General features: G+C 39.9%; 1 protein-coding gene across 1 annotated transcript in view; it reads left to right on the forward strand.

Annotated features, from left to right (window-relative positions):
• Positions 1–3,545: 3,545 nt before the first annotated feature.
• The window catches only part of LOC140367116 (ras association domain-containing protein 8-like), a 35,821-nt gene continuing 13,688 nt past the window's right edge, over positions 3,546–25,678 (forward strand). The window contains exons 1-3 of the mRNA XM_072453451.1: positions 3,546–3,874; positions 5,739–5,962; positions 24,274–24,444. Coding sequence (XP_072309552.1) covers positions 24,333–24,444 — 112 coding nt within the window. The 5' untranslated portion in view covers positions 3,546–3,874; positions 5,739–5,962; positions 24,274–24,332. The remainder of the gene's footprint in view (positions 3,875–5,738; positions 5,963–24,273; positions 24,445–25,678) is intronic.

The raw sequence follows: 25,678 nt of genomic DNA on the forward strand, positions 1-25,678 counted from the left end.
CCTGGTCTAGGCCAAGGACACAGTGGTGCAACTCAAAAATTATTCCGACAGACGCATTATACTAACGCCAAACCGCTGGAAAATCATCATGTTTTCGTGTTTGTTTCCTTCTTTAAAATTCCTGCTCAATGCCCCGGTCCCTATACACCGCATGAACTTGCAGACTCCGGTTGTGCTGAAGCTGCAGAATCACAAAAGCTTTTCACTTTGGAGCAAATTCGCCGCCGTCTCGCTCTGACACAATGATAAAAGAGGGCTCCCGCTCACGCAATTACCACGTGCTGAACTCATCTTTCACCGTTTTAGACCAAAAAATTAGAAATGTATGAGAAGCTAATGCAGGCAGAGCTGGGACGTAGCCAAAAGTTTTGAAGTTATTGGTATTGCATGCATGTTGATCAAGAAAAGGTAAAAAAGTACACCAAAGTGAATTAATATATATTAAAATTAAAATATAAATTAAATGACAAATTAATTATCCAAGTAATCAACTCAAAATAATTGAATTGCTCGGTAGTAAAGGTCTATGTTTTTACTATTCTTAAAAAGTACAATATATTAAAGTTTTTCAAAAAAGTAAAGAGTTAAAATACTGTTCTTGCCCTGTTTTAGTTGTTTAATAAACTAACTAACTAACTAACTAACTAACTAACTATCTAACTAACTAACTAATAATAACAAAAACAAAATAATAGTAATAACAATAAAAACATAACATAAACATAATAACATAACATAATAAACATAAATAAAAACACATGATACAAAAAATATATAAATTAAAATAAATTATACAATTAAAATAAATACATTAAATTAAAAATAAATAACACAATTAACATAAATAAATAAATAGATACTCATAAGTGCTACATTTACTAGCCCCCCTTTCAAAACAAAGACTCACAAAAACTGTTGTATCAATCTCTCTCTAAATGAATTTGTAAATTGTATTGTTAATCACCAGCCAAGACACTGTAGATACTTTTGTTCAGATGTCCATTAATGTGTCTAAACCACACAACAAACAATCACACTGTATTTTATGTCTATCTGTACATGTCATTCTCTCTGTAGCCAGTGTAATGTGTGTGCAGCAGATGTAAAAGCAGAGGAGTTTGTAATTTTATCTGCTTTTTAAGGAGCAGTAGACACATTTAAACAAACCAAACAGCATGTACAGTTTGAGGCTCACACTGCTCCTTGTTTATGTGGCTAAAGCAGCATGTAACTTCTGCAGTGGTTTGCGCATGGTTTTACTTTTAGACAGAGGAACACTTGATATACAGCCACTAAACTGTAATTATATGCCCCTGGGAGAGTCTAAATTTGAGACCCTGGATACAGCACAGATTCACTGCATGTAACGTCATAGTGATCTAGTTGCAGGATTAATATGATTGTATATTTTATAGAATAAAATACAGTAAATACACTACAATTCTCTATTTTATAGGTTGTAAAACTTTTCACATTAAACAGGTTTAAAACAGGTTTGATCTTAGTCCAAATTAGGTCTACAACAGAAGGATAGGATTCCAGGTCCACATTTGGGCAAGCAATTGATACAATCGTTCTAATCCAGAACTGAACCAGAGAAGGTTACAGATATTATAAATTAAATCATACAACAACAAGCAATAATATAACAACATGTATAAAATAAAAAAGGTTGTGCTTTGAAGAAAAATATATTTAAATCTACTATAGAATAAGAATAGGTTGACTAGTACACAAAATTTACAGTTAAACGCACAGATGTAGTGCAGAAAGTGAACAGTGCAGTGAGTGATTGATTAAATTGTAGTTAAAGTGACAGTGTTTAAGAAATGTTCATGAGTCCAATGGAAGAGGGAAAGAAACTGTTCTTATGGTGAGAAGTTCTGGTCCGGATGGACCGTAGCACCCTGCCTGAGGGGAGTGGCTCAAATGGTCAGTGTCCAGGGTGAGAAGGGTCGGCTGTGATCCAACCTGTTTGTCCCAGAGCGATATGTACAGGTCCTGTAAAGATGGAAGTTCGCGACCGATCATCTTCTCGGAAGAGCGCACAATGCGCTGTAGTCTCTGCTTGTCTCTGGCTGTGGCTCCAGAGCACCACACGGTGATGGAGGAGGTGAGGATGGACTCAATGATCGCCGTAGAACTGCACCATCATCTGTGCTGGTAGCTTGGCTTTCCTCAGCCTTTTCCATTCTTCCCCAGCCGCACGCATTGCCTCCATCAGGAAGTTAGTGATCCACCTGCAGGTGTAGTCAGGCATGTTGAGCTGGGAGAGCAGGGAGGATGGTGTTGAATACAGAGCTGAAGTCCACAAACAGGATCCTGGCATAGGTTCCCGGGGAGTCCGGAAGCTGCAGGGTGAAGTGGAGTGCCAGGTTGGTCTACAGACCTGTTGGCTCTGTAGGCGAACTGCAGGGGGTCCAGCAGGAAGCAGGTGAAGAACTTGAGGAGGGGCAAAACGAGGCATTCAAATGACTTCATGACTACAGACGTCAGCGCCACAGGCCTGTAGTCATTAAGTCCAGTGATCCGGGGCTTCTTTGGAACAGGGACAATTATGGACGACTTGAAGCAGGCTGGGACATGGCATGCCTCCAGGGATGTGTTAAAAATGTCTGTAAGGATGGGGGCCAGTTCTCCTGCACAGTGTCTTAAGGTGGCGGGGGAGACACCGTCTGGTCCAGCAGCTTTCTGGGGGTTGGATTTCCGAAAGAACCCGCTCACATCCTTTCTCTGATCTGAGAGAGTGGTGGGGGAGGTGGGTGGACTTGGGTTGGGTTGGCTGAGGTAGTCACAATCTGGGAGGAGGGGGTGGTCTCAAACCTAGAGTAAAAATATGCAATGTGTTATATTTATTACAATATTTGAAGTGGCTTTAAAATGCCTTGACAAGACTTTAGTGTGAATCTTACTGCTCCTACTGTTGATAATAAGTTATATTTGAGCAAAGGATCATGGTCTATGTTGTTCCCTCTGTCTCTTGTTGCTTGTTGCTGTTTTTGCCGTAATAAACTTATTTGTTTAAGTAAAGAAGCTTATGATATATTGTGACAGCCCACAATACTATTGTGAGATGTCTGATGATACAATAACACAATAGTTCAGTTTAATGTTACATTTAGTGATGTTCATTTACCAAACAAAGAAGTGTGTTGGCCTTTGGGAAGTGAGGTATCAGAATACAGAATATTTAGCTTATATTAAGAATAAAATATTGAAATAATGTGTCACTGTGTTTAACATTAATATTTACTTTGTTTATTTTCTATTCAGATTGTTTCTATGCTGTTTTCTATAACATACCAGCCTGCCTTTCTTGCGGAGAATGGTTTATTTATTTTTGCTTAGGTATTTACAGTGAATATTTCAGCTTTAAGTTTAAGGATCGTGGTTTTTGACACTCCTCCATCCACGCACTGCACTCGCGCGTTTGTGATGGTGCGTAAATGGCGCATGGGACACCGTGACGCAGCAGGGAGACCACGTGACCCGCGCTGACGTCTCCAAAAGCTCGTGTTTGGACGTCCCGGTCTCCGCCACGCCACACAAACACCACAGAACCCGAGCATCAGGCGCATGCAGCTGCCCCTTTGCCAGGGGGGTCCGTCATGCTTTGCGGTGTCCCACTTCTGCTCCCGTGCCATTCGCGAGTCGTGCGCGTTTCTCCTTCTCACGATCTCACGCAGTAGTTCACGCGGAGGAGGAGGAGGAGAAGAAGAGCGCGAGGAAAGCTCCGTGTCGCTGCCGTCGGATGTCCCGTGTTGTGTTTATACGTCCAGGGAACAAACAGTCACCGACGCGAGATAAACAAAGTCCGATTCCATCCCGACGCGGAGGCTGCACGCGGCGCTCCGGACACATTACGCGTGGAAAGGTACGTAAACGAGACGCGTGGATGCGGTCAAGTTAACGCAAATGTACCATTTGGCGATGCTGCACGTGCAATTAGGCGCAAATGTGGTTGTGGGCCAGATTTGTAGTTGTAAATTGATGGTGAATAACGCACCTGCTTTAATTATAATTACAGGGACTGATCCAAGTGAAACAAAAACTGTCTCAAAGTTAACAGAGATGTAACAGTAACTGGAATGGGAGATATCACGTGATGACACATTATTTGCTTCTTTGGTTCAATGCGTTCATTGTTTTGTTGCAGCAAAACAGAGGGAACATAGACCATGATTCTTTGCTCCAATTCAGTGCAGATAACGTGAAATAACTGTCCTTATATGGTTTTGTTTTTTTAAAATAATATGACAAAAATGATGCGCACCAAATGCTTGTCAAGACATTTACAGTATAATTTATACAAAATGATGTGCGCCCCTCCACAATATTGTAAAAAAAATACTGTGAAATGTTGATTGTTTTGTACTGTGATATTTGTATGTTGCTGTTAAATACTTTTTTTTCATTAGTGACAAACATTTTATCTTTTTAAATCCCATAGGTGTGATCATTGGGATGGTTGACATTGGAGGTGGAATCTGCAAAGTGTTTTTTGTAAACGTCTTGGTTGAGGTTCAAGTGTGGCACAAAACGTAAACGAACCATAACATTAACCAGAAAGCTGCAGAAATATCTCTTTATACCCTTGTTTGGGAAATAACACTAGACATTTATGACTTAACTTATCTGTCTGCATGGAGGCAAGTCAAGTTACAAGTCAGATCTGTGATGTGACGAGCTAGCCCACAGTATGAAGGCATGTTTTCTTAGGCACATAACATCAAGAACAAGGATTTAGAGGAAAATAATGTCCCTTTGATCACGTTCACACAGCCATAGTGTTGTGTGGAATATTTAAATATTTATTCAAGTGTTTATTTACTGTAACACTAAAACTGTGAGGCACAATTACCTCAAACAATGAAATTAAACAACAGGTGTTCAGGTGTTAAAAATTGCAATTACTACTTACTAATTATAAATTGTATTTTTGGAGCCACTGCGTCCAAGTAATTTCTCTTGTGGATCAAAATAGTCTGATGATGAAAGACATATATTTCCACATGAAGTTAGTGTTGTAAATGTGTGTGAATTTTAATGGTCTGGAGAGGAGCTCAAATGTCACTTAAGTGTGGCCCCAGTCCCTAGTTCCTACTCTTGCCAATGCACATCAAACTTGGAATGGAACAAAAAAAAAGCACCAGGAGCTGAAAAAGGTTCCTTCACAGCAAAAAACATTTTTTTGCAAACAAATTGCCAATGTTTCATTTACTTTATTATTTATTTGTTGGGGACCATATACAAACACATTAATTCTATAAAAGAGAAGATGCTTTGCACAAGATTTAGCAAATCACACCACATGTAAAACTGTTACTCTGCACTTTATAACTTAGCCTTAATTAGGCTTAATAAAGCCCTTCTCTCTCATCCCCCATTTCCCGCCTACCTTTCCTGTCTAATAAAGCCTGAAAAAAATATATTATATATAAAAAGAATTATATCTTGTTATAAGGCTATTAAAAGGTCTGCTCACAACCTTCAAAGCTGCATTACCGCGGTGGTTATAGTGATTTTGATGGTGTTTGGGGTAGTTGTTGTGGTTGAGGTGTTTGTGGTGGTTGCCGTGGTTGCCGAGGTGGTCGCAGTGGTCAGTGTATTGGCGGCGGAGCTCATATGAGTGAGTGCCTGAGGCTGCCTGCCAATGATGAATCTCCTAATAGAGTAGAACTATAAGTGCCCCGTCAGCAGCGCTTTTAATCAGACGGCCTCCTCTCTCTCTTGCACAGGCAGGACCGGCCCGGTGTGGAGGAGACGGGGGAGACGGGGGGAGAGAAAAAAGGGAGAGAGTCCTTGGGTGCACATGTGTGATGGAGGCAAGGGCAAAGCAGCCTGCACGTGGAAACACTGAAGAGAAATGGAGAACGTAATAGACCAAACACTGAAGAGAAACGGAGAACGTACGAGAACAAACACTGAAGAGAAACTGACACTGAAGACAAGAGTTACAAAGGTATGTGTTAGATTTGTGGTTCTCAAGGTGTGATGAAAGTGCAGCGGAGGCTTAGTTTTGATTGAGACCTGGTTCAGTATTGATTCAGTCAAGGATTTAGGGTGCGTTCACACTTTTACCTGTTTGGTACCGGTTTGAGCCCACTTTCATTCTAATGTAGACTTGGTTTTGTCCTTGAATAGACCTGGCCTTGTCCATGTTTAGTTTTCAGGTTTAGTCCTAGTTCAGTCCCAGTTTCAATGTTGAGTCCTGGTTTAGTTCTGGTTAGGTAGTGGTTAGGTAGTGGTTAAGTGTGGGTTCTGTCCTGGTTTTGTTCCAGTTTAGTCTTGATTGAGTCCTGGTTAAGTCTTGAATCCTCTTTGAGTCTTGGCTGAGTCTTATTCTAGTTCTGATATAGATAAAGATCCAACTTTGTCTTTGTATTAATTTTCAGCTTTGATTCCTGCTCAAGTAGTTAATTCTAGTTATGATAAATTGTTTTAGTATTGATTTTGTTTCCTGCTATTTAATTTTTGTCAACCCTACTAGTACAAATTTGGACGATAAAGAATGCATTCGGTTTTTTTTGCAGTAAAAAGGTGGACAATAATAATTTGTGCTACATTTTGTATGATTGATATAACTGCCAACAGTGATATATCTCCAGAATGTGCACAAAAAACACCACTTACGCATCAAGTTTCTCTCCAAGATTGTGATTGTTTTTTTCTTAAAAACAAAGTACAATATTATCATGTTTAAACAAGTTAAGCGTTTAGTCATAACAAATTGAAATACAGTAATTGCCAACTAGTTTAATTATTGAATAATCATTTTCTGATTTCTGATGAACAAACAACAAAACCTGCCACGAGAAGACGTTTTATGACTCATGAGGTTCTATATCGATTTATTGACTATCACAATATTGTCACAAATAATCGTTAGGTGCAGCCCTGCAAATATCCATATTTTTTTTTAATAAACTGTCAGCAATTTGAATAATTACTCTGATTATTTTGTGTCTGAATTATTTTTGTCAATCGTGAGTCGTGACTCAAAATATCAAGATCATCCAGTGCCCAGTGAACGCCTATTTAATTTGCAGATTGTTCCCTGTGACGTTGCATGTCCTCATAACTTCTGCATGTATTTATTACCCCTGCCACTGCTTTGTAAGTGGAGAACAATATTTCACATGTGCAGTGTATGAATTGAGGGTTTGCGTCTTGCGTTGGACTAAGCTCTGAGTCTTAAAGGGTTATTAACGGATTAGCCCCTTCACAAGCTGATTAACTTTTGAAACTGCAGTTCTCTCAGGCACTGCCACTTTGTTTAGCTAACATTAGGCCAAGCTGAGATGACAAAACAAGTTCTAACTCATTCGTGCATATACATAACTGATGTGTAAATATGTATCTTCTGGTTCGATGCTAAACGCAATACAACTTTTTTCCCAAAAGTGTATTTCATTTGTTTTAAGCGTCTTTCACAAGTCAAGTCAATATTGAAAAAAAGGAAACTATATCTACAACATTAAAAACTGGTATTTAAAATAAAAAAATACAAATTTTAAGGCACATTCTTGGTGTATATTTTATTTAATGTCTAGTTGCCAACAAATAAATAAATAATCAATTGTGAAAAATATAAATAAATATATCAGTAAAATAGAGGAATGGAAAAAATAGACTGTTTAATATGTTTGTTTGCTGTCCAACCCTTGAATTAAACACACATTAAATGACATATATTAAAGTGTAATGAAAAGAGCTTTTAGGAGACATTGTTTACACAGTGTACACTTGGACCTTTTTCCCCTGCTGTAAATGTAAGATTAATGGTTCGTCAGAGCAGGGCCCGTCGGCGCTGATGACTCCGGTCTTTTGTACACTCAGCTAAACCTTCCTCCACGCTGCGCTGAGGAGCTGACAAAGTCCATTCGGAAGTAATCACTAAACTGTTTCCATCGAGCAGCAGCCCATGCATTTCACGAAACAGAGCTTAAACATGGAGGAATGTAAAGGCACATAGTTTAGTATTACTTATTTTACTGCTTTATTAGCTGTGCAAAGCAGTTTTAGATCCATAGAGTAGATGTTGTCGCTGATCTAATTGATCAGGTTTATGATTTGTGGATTTTATAATAAGAACAGATGATTAAAGTAGCTAAGGCTAGGCCATATCATACCTTTCATAATGAACATGTAATAAAAATCAAGATAAATAACAATTAAACAGAAATAAATCTAACACAACACTGTAAAAGTGTGAATTAAAGTGAAGACGCTGTACAAAAGATGTTCGCAAAAATGTATTAACACAATAAACAGAAAAAAGAGCAAAAAAAGTAAGTAAGCAGATGGCCATTCAAAAATACCTTAACATGAATTTTTACTGAGCAGACCTCTTTTTCTTGGCCTGTCTGTCTCTCAGAAGATGTTCTTAACCTTTTTAATAACCCAACTTACTCGACAAACTAACCCTCCTCTTTACTTTAACTCCAAACCTCCCAAAATGCGAAAAACACGCTTGCAGTCGAGCCTCATGCTGTCCACTTTCCCGGCCCCTGCCCTTTCCAATCAATGCAGTCATCTGTGAGGGTCCCGGGACAAAGCCGGGGCTCCGTTACCATGGCGAGGGATTGTTTGCACCCAGTCATGCTTTTAGCGGTTAGCTTTAGCATGTGGATTCTCTCTCTCGCTGTTTCTCTTGAGCTTGTTCCTGTCACGACCTCCTGTTCCTCTCCAAACATTGTGAGCCGTTGCATCATCAGCTGTTGTTTTGTTTTGTGAAAGAGCCAGAAAAACATCGGGCAGAACAAGGAGGGGAGCGGGACGTGCAACACAAACCAGAGGCTGTACAAAAAGACTCCACAAAAATAGTACTAACACATTTGGTGAACAGCGTTTGGAGATGCACTGCAATTATGGTTTATTTAGAACTTTGCGGGTTGTCGAGTTTCAGATTTAAGATTAGTATTTATTTATTCATGTGTATATATATAACTTTGCAATTTGTCATGTTTCAGATTTAGATCATCAATAAAAGTGTAGGCTCACTTTGAAACTCTAAAAGTCTATGGGAATTTTTATGTATTTACCTTTTTTTATTTAACTAAAAAGTCCCATTGAGAATGACAATTTTAATTTAGGAATAAGAGTTAATAAAAAATATAATGTTGCATCGCACTTGTTGTAGATGCCACTACATTTTTTTTTTTTAAACGTTGTCAAAAAAAGTGTAGTGGCATCTGCAACAAGTGCGATGCTATATTATATATTTTATTAGTATGTAAAAAAAAAAAAAAAACAACAACAGTTAAATGTCTTTCCTCAAGTCTAAACTCAGCTCCATCCAACATGCTTTTACCAACTAGATTTGAGGTACAAGGATTTGAAATCTAACTTGTTCATAGCTCTCACAAACCCCTTTTTGGTCACCAGGGAAACGTGGACCAGCTCTCTTCACAAAACATCATGGTGACTTACTTATACATGGTTCATTTCTAACTAAATCAAACAAGCCAAGACCAGAGAGAGAGAAATTAGGTAAAACTGAAGAAAACAATGCATAGAAAAAGAAACTCCTAAGTCCAAAATAAAATTCCCATTCAGTCCAGTTTCTGTCCAAATGTGATTTTTTTTTTTTTTTTTGTTCCAATGGTATCCATTTTTTTTGTCAATGAATGGAGTTTTGAGGCCTGAATACACAGTTTTGAAGTCTAGTCCATCTGCAGTGCTTTGTTAATTTCAGTCCAATATTTCTGATCAACAGGACAGTCCCAGAACACATGATAGTGATGTGCCTCCTACAAACCTCAATTCCTCCAACATTCCTCATTTCCTTGTGAATAATGAGCTCTTTGACATGATGTTTTGATGAAACGGGTCACATTCTTCCAACAGAATTCCTTCATGAGACTTTGCAGTCTTCCATTGTGAAGTACATACATTTTCCCATTCTTTGTCAGTCAAAACAAAATTACACTCTTTTCCCCATTTAAACTTAAAGGTTGAATCGACTATTTTTTGGGCCCAAATCTGAGTCCCATTTCCTCGTGGCGTGGACTGCCGATTAGTCCTGCCACGTATCAATCATAAAACGCACCTACTGCTCACCTGCAGCCGCGTGCGGCTCGTTCACAGGAGAGCAGCACGTTTCCGTGTGTCTAAGCGCATTGATCTATCATAATATAGTTTCCTCAGTGTATGGGACAAAATGAAGATGGAGATAGACAGTTCGAGCTGTCTCATAAGAGACGGAAATCTACGGGAGACGAGAGATGCGATGCGATCCGTCGCACTAATAAACAAACGCACGTGTGTGTAGTATCAGTCCGCACAGGGGGAGTGCGCCTGCGCACTTCCGCCTGAGTTCGCTGACGATATTCAGCTATATTGCTCTTTTAAACCTTCTGAGATCCAGAAGCTGAACTCCTTGGTCAGTTGTTTAGTGCAAATAAAACAATGGCTGAGTCAAAACTCCTTGCAGCTAAATGCTGACAAAACAGAAACTCTGATTATTGCCCCTGATGATGCCATTCCAGGGATAAACCAGTACTTGGGTGTTTTAGGCCAGACTGCTAAACCAAGTCTTAGAAACTTGGGTGTTGTCTTTGACAAAGACATGTCTTTAGAGCACCACTCCAAGCTGTTGACGAGGAACTGTTTCTTTCAGTTGAGGAAAATCTCTAAGCTCAGGAAAATGGTGTCTCAAAATGACCTGGAAGTTATAATTCATGCATTTGTGTCTTCACGTTTAGACTATTGTAATAGCTTGTTTTCCTGTCTTAACAAGAAGGAACTCTCTCGTCTGCAGCTGGTCCAGAACTCTGCAGCGAGGATCTTGACCCGCACAAATAGAAGGGCCCACATTTCACCCATTCTTAAAGCCCTTCACTGGCTGCCGATCTCCTACCGGATACAGTTTAAAATTCTTGTTTTAACTTTTAGAGCTTTAAATGGTCAGGTCCCATCGTACATCAGCGATCTGATTAAACCGTACGCTCCCTCTCGCTCACTAAGGTCCTTGGATCAGAAACTGTTGTTGGTTCCTCGCACCCGTTTTCGGACCAGAGGAGACCGATCCTTCCAGGCAGTTGCCCCCAGACTCTGGAACGACCTTCCGTTCTCCCTACGGTCACTGGACTCAGTTACTGCTTTTAAGGGTCAGCTTAAAACCTTTTTATTTAGTCAAGCCTTTTAAATGCACTTGTTTTACGGACTGATTTTACTGTATTGTTGTATATGTATTGTTCACTGTAAGTTTTTTGTGTTTTTATTGTTTTATTCTGTGTTTTGTGAAGCACTTTGTGACCTCTCTCTGTGAAAGGTGCTATATAAATAAAATGTACTTACTTACTTACTTACTAAGTGCTCAAATCGCCGAAAAATTGTCTATTACGCCTTTAATTTATTTCGTTCATTTTCAGTCAAGTTCCAGTCCTGTTCCCTCCATGTGCGTTCCCTTTGCGGCTTCCAGAGAGTGACACTGAGGGTGGATTCTAAGATTAGTTTTTAGAAACTCGGCTCTCGTCTGAAACCAGAGAAGGCAAAAGTTCATGAGTTCAACAGCCATGTTTACAGTACAGACGCTTTAGATTGCATTACATTCATACTCTGTCTCGTCTCATCAAGGGTTGCCCAAGAAACCCAGATACTGATCGATCTTAGACATAATTAACATGCTCTTGATCTATATCTGAACTAGTATAAGAAGAAACTACATACATTTTTGTTGAAAGTTACATTCTTGTTTCCAAATTCCACCACCAGGAGCATCAGCATTTGAGAGAAGACTGAAATATGAACCACTAAATGAATATAATACAATAAATGATAAGAATCACACAGAGATATCTAAAATACAACTTTAGCAGCGTTTATATGAAATAAGACGATAAGAAGATATTTTGTAATTTACAAAGGACTTCAATAGTTTGCGATGTGGTAATCCCAACCATTCAAATTTTTAAATCAGTTGATGTCTTGCAGTCCTAATCACTAGTTTTGTAAAAATTTAATTATAATGGTCCTCCAGTCAGAGGTTTGTTAGGGTTGAAAAAGGAGTCCCTGACAAATCTTAAAGCCTTTAGTCGCTTAGTCGTACAATCTATGTTTTCTTAGTTGAACAGTCTTAATTTGTTATTTCATTGTTTAACTGGGATTTTAAGGACTACATTCTGCCATTTTTCTGACTACCAAATGAATATTTATGTCTGTAAATGAAATCTTGTGCAGTTTGTGTCAGATATTTGGTCATAAAGAGGCTTGCCACGCCCCATTTAGTCAACTAATGCGATGCGTGTAGGGTAAGACTACAGCTCGACTGAGAGACAAACTACTGGAACCAGTGATAAAACTTTGAGAAAGTTCTGTGTCTGTAGAAATCCAGTGGACATACAGTACACTGAGTCAGGCCTCATGCTGACAGCAGAACTCGACAATTGACAAAATCCACGGCGCTGCTCTTTTCTGGGGGGAGAAACGTCACTGTCCCGTTATTATCTATGAAACAGCCCGGCTCTAAAAACATCCCAGCACACCGAGCATGAACGTGGCTCCAAACGGCATCTCGCACGTGGCGGACGAGTAAATGGAACACGATTCGTCGCCGCGTAGCCGTAGTCTGTAGACACTGCCATTTAGATTAAAAATGTAAACTGGACAGAAGCTGCTAATGGGACTGAAGGGCTGAACAAGTTGTGTAATTGCGCTTTGATGTCTGAGATGTTGTTTATTGTCTGTTTTAAAGTCTGTAACGTTTCTGGTCACTTTTCTTCATGCATATGTTATTGCTTATGCCGGAAATGCTGCACAATATGGCATTAGACGTCTCTATTTTGTATTTCTGCGGAGACAAGCAGGTGACCCTCGCCAGATCAAGTTACAGGTCAAATCTGTGAAGAGGCCCGCACCCTTATATTAAGAATCAAGGTGTTTGCGATCAACAACTGTGATTGAATAAATGCTAGATAGATGCATTTAATGTCATACGGTGGAACATTCCAGACAAAGCAATAGCGTGTCTCCACCAGAAAAGTTACATAGTGCAGCTTTAGTCATCAGGTTTTGGGTCAAAGTTCACATTTGAAACGCGTTCTTAAGGATTAGCATTTGAGAGACGACTGAAAATCTTTCTTTCGTTTATTTTCTTAGCAAATAGCAAAGGAAAAATGTGCACAAAAAGTAGAAACATAACATTTTACAGACGAATATGTATAATATAAACAGACATACAGGATGCAAACAGTTACTAACACATTAAACAATTCCTTAAATTTCTCTTTTTTCCTAGGACATTACATGCTTACATTTTCTTTTAAAGGTGTAAATAGTTTTAAAGTATTTTAATGTTTCATCAAACCCTTTCCATAAATTAACTCCTCTAATAACATTTAAACTGAGACAAGAATCAGGTGCAGTTCAGCTCATGTTTGTAGAGGTTTAAACTACAGAGGGCGCTGGTTTTACAAGACCCCAAAAAGTTGATGTTGTTGTTGTTGTTACTATATAGTTGCATCCATTTACATTTTCATTCTATCATGACTCGTTTTGCAACCCTGGACAACATGGAAACCAAATAAAATGTCTGCGGGTTCGAGACATTTATTAGTGGTTTGCGAATGCGTTTTGTGAGACCTTAGTGTGGAGTAAGTGAGAAACATCTGGACACACACACACACACACACACTGGAGCTGCTGGCTCCTTCAATTCAGCATTTGATTCGTGCCAACACCTGCTAGCATACGGCAAGAGACCAAACAAGTGAGTCCTGGAGACGTCTACATGAAAGAACTGGCAAACTGGTCCTTTACAGTGGATGCCCTCACTACCTTCCTACTAATACTGGGTAAAATAAAAAAGCAAAAGTACGTAATGTTTTTTTTAACACGTTTCCCTGTGTCTAAGCGCATGGATCTATCATAATATAGTTCCCTCAGTGTACAGGACATAACTAAGACAGAGAAAGACAGTTCGAGTTGGCTCAGAAGAGACGGAAAGCTACGGAGACGAGAGATGCGTTGCGATCCGTCGCGCTAATAAACAAACGTACGTCTAGTCGCGAGGCTGTTGCGTAGGTCTGCACGCTACGCAAACGCTTAGTAGTACACATATTAATTTGTCTGTCAAATTCAGTTTCCTCGTTCTGAGGTTCTGCATAGACCCGCCTCTCAATATTGGTAATCCAATCAAAAGACGTGCACTGCTTGCTGGCTCCTGTGTAACAGCAGCAGACGTACAAGAGCCAACTCTAAAGCTGATTGGTTGACACATAATTTTCATTTCCATTCACTAGAGATGCACCGATTCCAAAATTCTTGGCCGATACCGATTTCCGTTTTTTAAGGAAACCGGAAATTGAAATTTTTCCGATGCCGATTTTCTATCTAGCCACTGATTTTCCCACAAACTACCCAGTATTATATATATGAAAAAGGTGCATGTATACAGGACACACGTTTTAGATAAAATGTAATTTATTTTGTGGAAAAATTATATATATGTCTGTCTGTCTGTCTGTCTATTATAATCATTATACACACACACACAAACTATATACTAACTAATATGGCCTGGAGAAGAGTGGCGGACACAGAGGAAAAAGGAGTCCATTTCTCCTGCAGAAGATGCCACTCATTCATCTCATCTTCATGCTCCAATGGTTCCAGATTGAAATCAAATTAACTATTTACATATAGTAATTCATACATTTGTAATTTTACACATTCTTTTGAATGAGCTGGAACCCTCTGCAGGAGAGGATGCAGATGGAACATGAGGAGGGTCTGCCTCCAGGTCCTCTTCCTCGTGGGCCTACAAAAAAAAACACACATTGCAATTTAGATGACACAGGCTAAAAGACAAATTGTAATCCAACCAAATGCTTTTACACACCTGTGGGTGAAGCAGAAGTGCCAGCATCCCCTGAAGGAGCAGGAGCATCAATTACGACATGGACCGGCCGGTCACCGATTCTGGCCGATTTGACATAAAACCGGCTTTTTTAATCGGCGGCCGAGTGATCGGTGCATCTCTACCATTCACTTTAAGCTACAAGCGCCCGCACTGTTGATTCTGAAGGCCTGAGAGCAGATTTTAGACCCCTGACAACACACGATGGCTGAATATGATTGGATAAAAGATCTAACATAAAGACCAGCCCTCCAAATCTTAACCTGGGGCAGAAGCAGTGCAACCAAGAGGAAAGCCATGAAATGAAGAGTATAACTCTTACTCTGGGGAATAATTTAAAAAGTGTTTGTGTGGAAAAAAAAAAAAAAAAAAAAAAATTATATTCTGATTGTGTTTAGGCTAGCAGAGAAGGCCTTGCTGGCCCTGACGGCCCACCACTGATTAACAGTACATTACAACGTAACGTTCACTCACTAAGCAAAAGCTCAGAAGCAGATCAACAAGATGTGAAGACACAGACACATGTAAATCAGCTCACTCAGAGTAATCAAGGACAGGGGACAATAAGGACAAATGTGATTTGTTTTCTGTTTGTTAAGCTTCAAAATGCTATTCACATAGAAATTAGTCTAATTATGTGTACCTGTGCCACGAGACCCCTGGTTCAAAAGACAACCGGTGCTATATTTATGTGTAATATCTCATGTTACAAGGTGGGCACCTGCGGCTTATTAACAGGTGCCTCCCGTATATGTACAATTGCTTTTTTTGTTGTAAATTTTGTTGGAGCGACTTTTATTCAGGAGAGCCAGGCTGAGAACTAGATGGGGGCCCGGGGCCCCTCAAATCGCCGGCGGGCACGGGGTTTAAATTTGGAGGGTGCCCCTGTATCGAAATTCCTTGAAAAAAAATCAAGATTGAACTAGTAAGGCCGTAGTATTACTTGGTTTATGGATTTTTAAATGAAATATATTGAACAGGCGGGCGAAATATAAATATATATATTAAATTTCCAAAACGGACCACGGGAGGAGAGGGGGGGAGACGCGGCGCGCAGGAGCGTGTAACAGTAGATTTGGCGTGTTTTACACTCAGAACTCACACTTCTAGGTGTACAGCCTTAGTCACGACAAAACACGCTGGAGAAAACGGGTGGTAAACTGGTTTAAAATGTGTATTTGCGATATTAAGGCGGAGGAAACGGACGTGCGCGCTCTCACTGGGACCGCGCAGGGACGGAGCTGCTCTGTCACGTTTCATGCGCTCTTATCTTTTGACTAAATACCGCTTTTTATATTTGTGTCGTACTCAGGTTATTTTGTAGACTGATTTTATACATTCCCACTGCAGAACATACAAGATCTCCTTGCTGTCTCTGTACTCAGGTTATTTTGTAGACTGTGATTTTCTTTATTCCTGCTGCAGAACATATAAGATCTCCTTGTGTCAAATGTTGTATACAGTATTTATTTTGTATCTTAGAAACCTTATTATATTAAATTAAACAGTATTGAAAGATCATGATCTCTGGTTTATAGGAATTAAGTATTTGTGCCCTTCCTTCATATCAAATATAAGATAAAAGTACTTTAAATTGTTTTACATGCTAATAACCAGGTTTAAAACAACAAATTGATCTTGTTCTTATGACAACGCGATGCGGCGCACGCTTGTGGGCCCCTGAAATGGGGGCCCTAACTTTTTTAGATAGGGGACCCCCTGGCCCCTAACTTTGAAAATCTATTTCTCAGCCTGAGAGCTATATAGCCCAAAAAGTACAGAAATTGTATTTATTTGAGAAATGTATTGTGTTATCTGACACAATTTTACGAAAATATCAAAGAGAGATTAAACACAGTGTAATAGATTTAACCCAACCCCCACTTTGGGAGCCACTGCATTACTGTATTAACCCTAACCCATTGTTTTTCTGACTTGACGACTGGAACAAATAAACTTGGAGCCAACGTCACTCTGGGGTCCAAGTTTTGAGGAGCACAGAATGTTATGAGGCTGTGTCAACACAAATTATGAATTATAGTTTTCTTTTAAAACTTCTAATGGAATTGATGAACATTATTGTTTAGCTTTTTCATTCCAGTCAGATAATTATTAAAAAGGAAGAAGAAAAAAGTAGCAATATATTGAATGGTAAACAAACCAAGCAATCTTTTTATGTGTTATTTTTATTTATGATTTCTTGTTCAAAATAAAAACAAACAAACAAACAAACACAATCTCATGTTACAAAGTGGGCATAAATAATTAATAATAATGATAATAATAAATTAAATAAATAAATTAAATACATCTATATATATAATTTAAGACCAGAAAGAAAAACAAATTTATACAATTGAAAATATGAATTAAAGAAAAAAAGTTTAAAGCACAAGGTAGCTGTCCCATTCAGTCCAGTTTTTGTTAAATGTGTCGATTTCTAAGTTGAATCCGTCAGTTCTTCTGCAATCTTTTTAACTGTGTGGTTGTGACAGGCCTGTGTGTGTGTGAATCTTCCTGTGTCCATGTAAAAAGAGCAACTGATACTTTTACAGGGCTGTGTCACTGAGACGCCCGGTCCATAAAACCACAATGCAATCCAGTCTCCACACCGTCATCCACTAAACATCTATGAAAACATTTCAGCAGCAGATGTGAAAATTAAAGTGGCCACAACACCTTCTGCTGTTAGTTTAGTCAAACCCTGAGTTATAAAGGCATTGTGTAGAGTTTGCTTTACTTTTGGATCACATTGTGCTGGTCAAACATTTAAACAGGTCTAATACTTGTTGTAAGGTCTGAAATGTGTTGTAATTTCCAAAACGGACCACGGGAGGAGAGGGGGGGAGACGCGGCGCAAGTTTGTATTAAAGTAGTAAAATAAAGCTTTATGTGTATTATTTTGGCTGCAGGTTGGCCAAAACTAAATATCTGGCCTGTGCTAGAGAACTATTTACTATATCGGTCTATCTTTACACAAGATCGGGTCAAGACAAGATTTCGATATCATTTATAATGAATGACATGCATGTGTTAGGTAAAATTGGTGACTCTAAATTGGCCCTAGTGAATGAATGTGAGAGTGTAATGTCTATGTCTCTGTGTTAGCCCTGCGACGAGTTGGCCACTGTCCAGGATGTACCCCGCCTAAGGCCCGAAATCACTGGGATAGGCTCCAGTCACCCACGACCCCGAAAGGGAACAAGCGGTAGAAAATGGATGGATGGATGTATAGATAATCATAGTAGCACTGCTTTGGGTAGACAGTTTTTTTTGTTCAAGCCAAATCTAAACACCAGGGTTGTCAACCTTTATTCTGCATTAATTGACCACCAGTACTTCTTTTATTTAGATGGTGAGGATTTCAGTGGGAGAAAAGGAGAAGGCATAGAGTGAATTAGCTGAAGATTTGGGAGTAAATCATGAGTTTAATCTGTCTTTTTACAGATAAATGCACGATGTTTCCAAGTATATTTTTGTGTAAATAGTTGTTTTTGCTTGCGTCATTTTGGGTGGACGGTTTGGGTTTTCTATGCCTTCTTTTTTGTCGACTAAAAAGGGGGCATAACGCGTCTTGAGCCCACCATTTAATGCTTTGGTTAGTAGTATTGAATTGCCACTTTTGCTGGTACTTTTTTTTACATTTTGCCCATATTTTTGAGATTGCATTGCTGTTTCCTTTTCTTTTTCTTCAATTTTGGATTTAAAACGCTGCAATTACAAAACTACAGCAATAGGAATCATTTACGTTTTCTTTTGTGTGTACAGTTCTACTCCTTTTATTGCACCTTGGCTCTGCACCTCCGGCGTCCTGCTGAGCTGAATTCATCCTCGGGCTAATTTACTGCACAGTAAAAAACGTCCACACCCGTCCTGCCTTATCTGTACAACTACTTCCCACAGAACAATGTTAAAACCTTCTCATTACGACTGTACAAGGGAAAAAAGTGAGATTTAATTATGAATATTGAGACGTTTTGAATGCACTATCAACCTGTTGAAATATGATGACTGAAGACTTCGAGGTTGAGAATATTTAGAAATAATGTATTGTTTATTATTTTTTGACAATTTTGATTTAATAATGCCGCTGTCTTTGTTATAAAAGGGTGTTTAAGAGTGTGGGTTAGGGTTAGGGTCCATATGACGATTATGATGATCAAAATATGCCTAGTGTCTATCCAACAAAAATGTGTCAAAGCAGGTCTTTAAACGTGTTAGTTGAGGTTTTACTATGAGACAAAATAATGACTTTATACTTTTATTTGGAAGTTTACAACATGTGTTCATTTCCTTTTTCATTCTTAATCTTCTCTTCTTTGCTGTGTTTTTTATTTGAAACAATAGACGTGATGCTCAAATGTTGTAACACAGATGTTCTTTTGTTTTTAAATCGTGTTCAAACTGTGTACAGGCTCGTGTATAGGTTAATGTGCCGTCTATAGGGGAAACGCTTTGAGACTGCAGCAGCTGTGATGGAGAGGCTCTAAACTGAGGAAGCTTGGGGCGTTTGGACCAGCCAGGGAGGATAGAGGAGCTGAAGGAGAGGAGCAAAGAGGAGAGAGAAACTGAAGGAGCGAAGCATAGAGGAGAGAGGAGCTGAAGGAGCAAAGCAAAGAGGAGAGAGGAGCTGAAGGAGCAAAGCAAAGAGGAGAGAGGAGCTGAAGGAGCTAAGCAAAGAGGAGAGAGGAGCTGAAGGAGCGAAGCAAAGAGGAGCTGAAGGAGCGAAGCATAGAGGAGAGAGGAGCTGAAGGAGCGAAGCATAGAGGAGCTGAAGGAGCGAAGCATAGAGGAGAGAGGAGCTGAAGGAGCGAAGCATAGAGGAGAGAGGAGCTGAAGGAGCGAAGCATAGAGGAGCTGAAGGAGCGAAGCATAGAGGAGAGAGGAGCTGAAGGAGCGAAGCATAGAGGAGAGAGGAGCTGAAGGAGCGAAGCATAGAGGAGAGAGGAGCTGAAGGAGCGAAGCATAGAGGAGAGAGGAGCTGAAGGAGCTAAGCAAAGAGGAGAGAGGAGCTGAAGGAGCGAAGCAAAGAGGAGCTGAAGGAGCGAAGCATAGAGGAGAGAGGAGCTGAAGGAGCGAAGCATAGAGGAGCTGAAGGAGCGAAGCATAGAGGAGAGAGGAGCTGAAGGAGCGAAGCATAGAGGAGAGAGGAGCTGAAGGAGCGAAGCATAGAGGAGAGAGGAGCTGAAGGAGCGAAGCAAAGAATAACAACACAAAAGTAACTACTGTTCGTTGTTGTTTGTTGGATTCAATATCCTCATATTTCACATTTAATTCTTTACATTGTTTTTCTAAATTGAATAAAACTTAAATTTGCTTTGATTTCTTCTTTAATATTATTCAAAAGAACCACACCACACGTTGAGATCGTTACATAGACAAAGACCTTTCTAATATTTACTCCACATTTTTCCAATCAGTGTGATTTTCAAATCTCTGTGGGCTTCTGAACTGTGGTCATCATTTTGAATATAATACAACTATTCACCAGTATCACCAATGGACTATCACAAGGACATTTTATTTGAACACAAGGAATAAGAAAACAAGAAAATATAATTGTCCAAGAAGTCAGTGCCGCATTAGGACCCGCCTCCTCCTCCACCTCCTCCCCCGCCTCCTCCTCCACCTCCTCCTCCGCCTCCTCCTCCGCCTCTCCCTGGTGTGCATTGTTGCGTTTGCTCTACGCCGTGGCCTTGCCAGGTTAGTAATGACTGGAGTCAAAACAGTCGGTGTCAGCACTTTAGTCTCTTGTTCTACACGTCCTCCACTCCTCCGTTTGCTGCTGACACCACATCAGCAAATAAAAAACATATTGGACGAGCGCGTTAGCGGTTACAGCAAGTGCACAACAAGTGACTCACCCTCAATAATCAGAAGAGCATGTTCTAGGAGGTTTTAGGAAGTTCTAGGTATTTTCAGGATGTTTTTTGAATGTTTAAGGATTATAGAAAATGGTTCAGTTGTAGTCATCTGGACTAAAAAACAAATAAAAAATGCTTTTTTCTAACTGAGTCCAGATGACTACAACTGAACCATTTTCTACAATGGAACGCTCCTGGGCTAATGAGGGACTACACCAACAATGTTTAAGGATATTTTAAGATGTTTTAAGACATTTTAGGATGTGTTTATGATGTTTTAGGACGTTCTAGGACGTTTGAAGAGTTATGAGATGTTTTGGGTTGTTTTTAAGATGTTTCAGGATGTTTTTATAACTTTTTTAGGCTGTTTTAAGGTGTTTCAGAATGTTTTAAGATGTTTTTAGGAGATTTTCAAACACACACTATCAAACACAACATATTGCATGAGAAAGCTGGAGTTGTAGGTCTATCGCTCTGTGGATGGTGTTCACATTTGTCCTGGTTGGGTGCTGGTTTGAGCCCAGTTTGGTCCAGATGTAGACTTGGTTTGGTCCTGTTCAAGTCCTGGTTTAGTCCAGGATTAGCTACGATTTTAGTCCCAGTTTGGACATGGTCTGATTGTGAACGCACCCAGTCCAGTAAAAAGTGTGCATTCGTCAACAAATTATTGTACCAGAATTTTCAGTGTTCACTAGTCATGTGTGAGTTTATGCTGCCTTTTTATATATTAATCCATTGTTTACTGGTATTTTTCTGTATAAATCCTATACTTGGTTGGATGTTTGGTCAGATATAGACACACTTATAAAGCTCTATTCCTCTTTGTCTCTTTTATTCCATGTTTTGATGCACAGGATGTTTTAGTTAACTGCTGCTTTAGTAAAGACTACCAATGTATGTATTGACACTTATTTTTTTATTGAGTTTATGAGATTTGGTCTCCCTTTCCATCTATTGCTGATTGGCAGCCTTTTTTCTGTCAGTCTTGCCCAGGGCAGCTGTGGCTTGAAAAGGCCCTTTGGCAAAACATATTCAACTTGTTGTTTTCTTGCAATAAGATTAAAATGAATCCGCCAATTTTTTCTAATTCGTATAGCTATTTGATAATTGCTTAGCAAAACACGAAAGTGACTAACAATCTATATTTTCCATTGATGTAACAAGATTATTTATTTCAAATGTATTTGTAAACATTCTATTTTGGAAAAAACTTAAGAAATTCACCTGCATGTGGGACAATAAAGGATTATCTTATCTTATCTTAAACACTTGTTAAACATTTTTTCAAAATAAAACAGAAAACTTGCAAATAAAATTAGTTGTTGAACATATTAATTAACACCAAGTCATATTGCCTTATTTACAACTTTCTTCCATATCCTCATCAATCAGATGACTATTTGCAGGAGTCTCATTTATGAATTGTCTTTACACTAACAAAAAGTATTTATTAAACTTCTGATGGGAAAATAAAGGTTGCTGTGGTGTCCATCATGGTGTATTTATTGTGTTATTCAAATTGCACCGCTCTATTTGACGTTTCAATCCAGCTATAAAACGTTTCCATTTTTGTCATGCTATTTGATGACGGTCCCTAAATACTCGTCTCGGCTCCGGCTGCACATTTGATGACGGTCCCTAAGCACGCGTCTCGGCTCCGTCCGCACATTTGGAGCCGTGTGATTCGCTGCGCCCAAAATACGCACCTGATTTTTTAAAACGAGGTTGTAGTCACTTGACAGTGTAAATATGAGTATTTTGGCTGTGTATGATCTGCAAAGACTTTTGCGTTTAGGAGCTATTGACCCCGGAAGTCTGTATCTGTGAACATGACGCTAACTTTACCACACGTGGCTCCTCCCGCTTTCAGACTCGCGATCTGAGACAGCAGCGGGACTCGTCACGTCAACACAGCGTCCTACATTGTGTCATGCCGTTGTTGACGATCGATTTACGAGTGATCAGTACTTTTAGGCGCTTTGGTTATACCAGGGGTGTCAAACTCATTTTGGGCCGCGGGCCGAATTTCGACGCTCAGGCTGGGTCGAACATAACGTAAAACATAAAACAATAAAAAAAAAATAAAAAAAAAAAAAAAAAAAAAAAATATATATATATATATATATATATATATATATATTATAATTATTATTCAATTATATATATTGCCTACGCTGTTTTTGAGGCAATTACTGGATCAATTAAAAAGAAATTACAAACACGTTTGTTCTCATAAACTGAAATGTATTAAGAAAAACAAGTGTAATTTCACCAACACTGTGCTTCAGTTTATGTGCATTACAACTTCAGAGTTGATCTACAGAGATAAACACTTAGTCATGGGTATTTGGAACTGAAAAATATTGTATTTGACTTTATAACAAAATAAACTTCTCAAGATTTAAAAAACCTTTTAAATGTACTAACTAATATTTCCACGTCTGTGTAGTAATCTGTAGTTATCTGTTCACCTGAACTGACTCACCACTAAATACAAACACACGTGGAGCGTTTAAGGAGGTTAAGTTATGAGCCAGTGTTCCATCAAACCAAACTCTTTTCTCAAATCGTGGGCCAAATATTATGTACAAAATAAAACGATAAAAAATATAAGAAATAAATAGCTTTCTTACAGCCTAGTAATATTTTTGGAGACTGTTGCGCAAATGTGCGGCAGGTGAAAGACTGCTCATTTCTGATGTGAAATGTTCATATTACAGACATGTTTCTGCTCAAACTCAATATGAGCTTGATATTTTCATAGTTTAAGTGGATCTTAGTGACAAATGATTCATGTAGTGACTCAAATGAGGTCATTGTGTGTTCAGTCACATTAGTGTGGACACAGTCATGTTCATACTTTATTACACTCTGACCTGTGTTTTACCTGTGGCTCCTGATCTGTCCAGGTTTGTAGAGGATATTTTCCTCACAGAGCATCATCACAGAAGTTAGTTTTCCTGTTGTTAGCTCCACTTTTAGCACAACTCTAAAATCCACAAAACTGTCTTCTTTCTTTCTTCCACGTGTTTCATAAAGCCACACGTCTCTGTCCTTGCTCAGACCTCTGCTCTGAGGTGCGTAAGTGCTGTAAAGTGCGCAAACGCGTGTCTTACTTCTCTCAGCACTTCTCCCTCGGCAGCACACACAGCAGTGAAGAGCCACGTGGGTGAGGGGCGGCCACCAGCGGCATTGTGGGACGTGTAGTTTTAGCGCTAACAACGGTTACGGAAGTAACTACGGTTCTATGAACGAAAAAAAAAAATTGTATTCAAAATGTTCGGCGGGCCGGATAAAAACGTTTGGCGGGCCGGATTCTGATGTTTGACACCCCTGGGTTATACAATAGAACGCACATTTTTGTATCGCAAAAGCTGTGATACAAAAACACTTTTTTCTGACGAATGCATCGCATTTGAGAGGATTTTGCGATGCGATACCACTTATTCTGAACCCTGCTTAGTGATAAGAGGTTGAATTGAGATATGGGTTACATTTAGCTAAAACAGGTCTGAATGATCTGTTTATCATCACCCTTTTGTCTTCCAGGATGGACAGTAAAACCCCTTCGTTGCCCTTGGGTCCTGCAGAAGAATGAGGGCGTCTGGATGAAGGCCATGGAGCTGAAAGTTTGGGTGGACGGGGTGCAACGCATCGTGTGTGGGGTCACAGAGTTCACCACGTGTCAGGAGGTCGTCATCGCACTGGCCCAGGCCATAGGTGAGGAGCGGGGGACATTCACACACCACACACTCTGCCCAGGCCATAGGTGAGGAGCGGGGGATGTTCACACACTCTGCCCAGGCCATAGGTGAGGAGCGGGGGATGTTCACACACTCTGCCCAGGCCATAGGTGAGGAGCGGGGGATGTTCACACACTCTGCCCAGGCCATAGGTGAGGAGCGGGGGATGTTCACACACTCTGCCCAGGCCATAGGTGAGGAGCGGGGGATGTTCACACACTCTGCCCAGGCCATAGGTGAGGAGCGGGGGATGTTCACACACTCTGCCCAGGCCATAGGTGAGGAGCGGGGGATGTTCACACACTCTGCCCAGGCCATAGGTGAGGAGCGGGGGATGTTCACACACTCTGCTCAGGCCATAGGTGAGGAGCGGGGGATGTTCACACACTCTGCTCAGGCCATAGGTGAGGAGCGGGGGATGTTCACACACTCTGCCCAGGCCATAGGTGAGGAGCGGGGGATGTTCACACACTCTGCTCAGGCCATAGATGAGGAGCGGGGGATGTTCACACACTCTGCTCAGGCCATAGATGAGGAGCGGGGGATGTTCACACACTCTGCCCAGGCCATAGGTGTTCGGACATTCGGGTTAGGGCCAAAACAAGATATAAAATGTTCCCTCACGGTTGTTTTGTTCTGATGAAATTAGCTCACGGAGGCAGAAAGGTTGGTAACCCCTGGTGTAGGGTGAGGTTAACCAAAGAATTTATCCTATATTTGTATATTGTGTATATTCTATACTTTGATATCATACTATATCTACATTATCCTATATTTCCAGGATATTTTATCTGTATTATACTATATTTCTCGAATATTATGTTAGTACTCGATTATATTTCTAGTATATTATACTATATCTCTAGTACAGGGGTGTCAAACTCATTTTGGGCCGCGGGCTCCATTTCGACGCTTAGGCTGGGTCGCGGGTTATTTATTGTAACAATGGTTACGAAAGTAACTACGGTTCTATGAACGAAAAAATAAATACAAATAATTAAATATTAATTCAAAATGTTCGGCGGGCCGGCTTAAAACGTTTGGCAGGCCGGATCCGGCCCGCGGGCCGGATGTTTGACACCCCTGCTCTATTATATTATATCTGTATTACACTATATTCCCCACAGGGCACTCCGGACGGGCTCAGACTCTGGGTTGTGTCCTGTCTTGGCCTGGTGCTGTCAGGAGTACTAAAGTCGTGATAAATTGCA

Source organism: Eucyclogobius newberryi, unplaced genomic scaffold (genome assembly GCF_026437365.1).
Source record: "Eucyclogobius newberryi isolate DKJ021-1_F unplaced genomic scaffold, fEucNew1.0.hap1 SCAF_2, whole genome shotgun sequence".
NCBI lineage: Eukaryota > Metazoa > Chordata > Actinopteri > Gobiiformes > Gobiidae > Eucyclogobius > Eucyclogobius newberryi.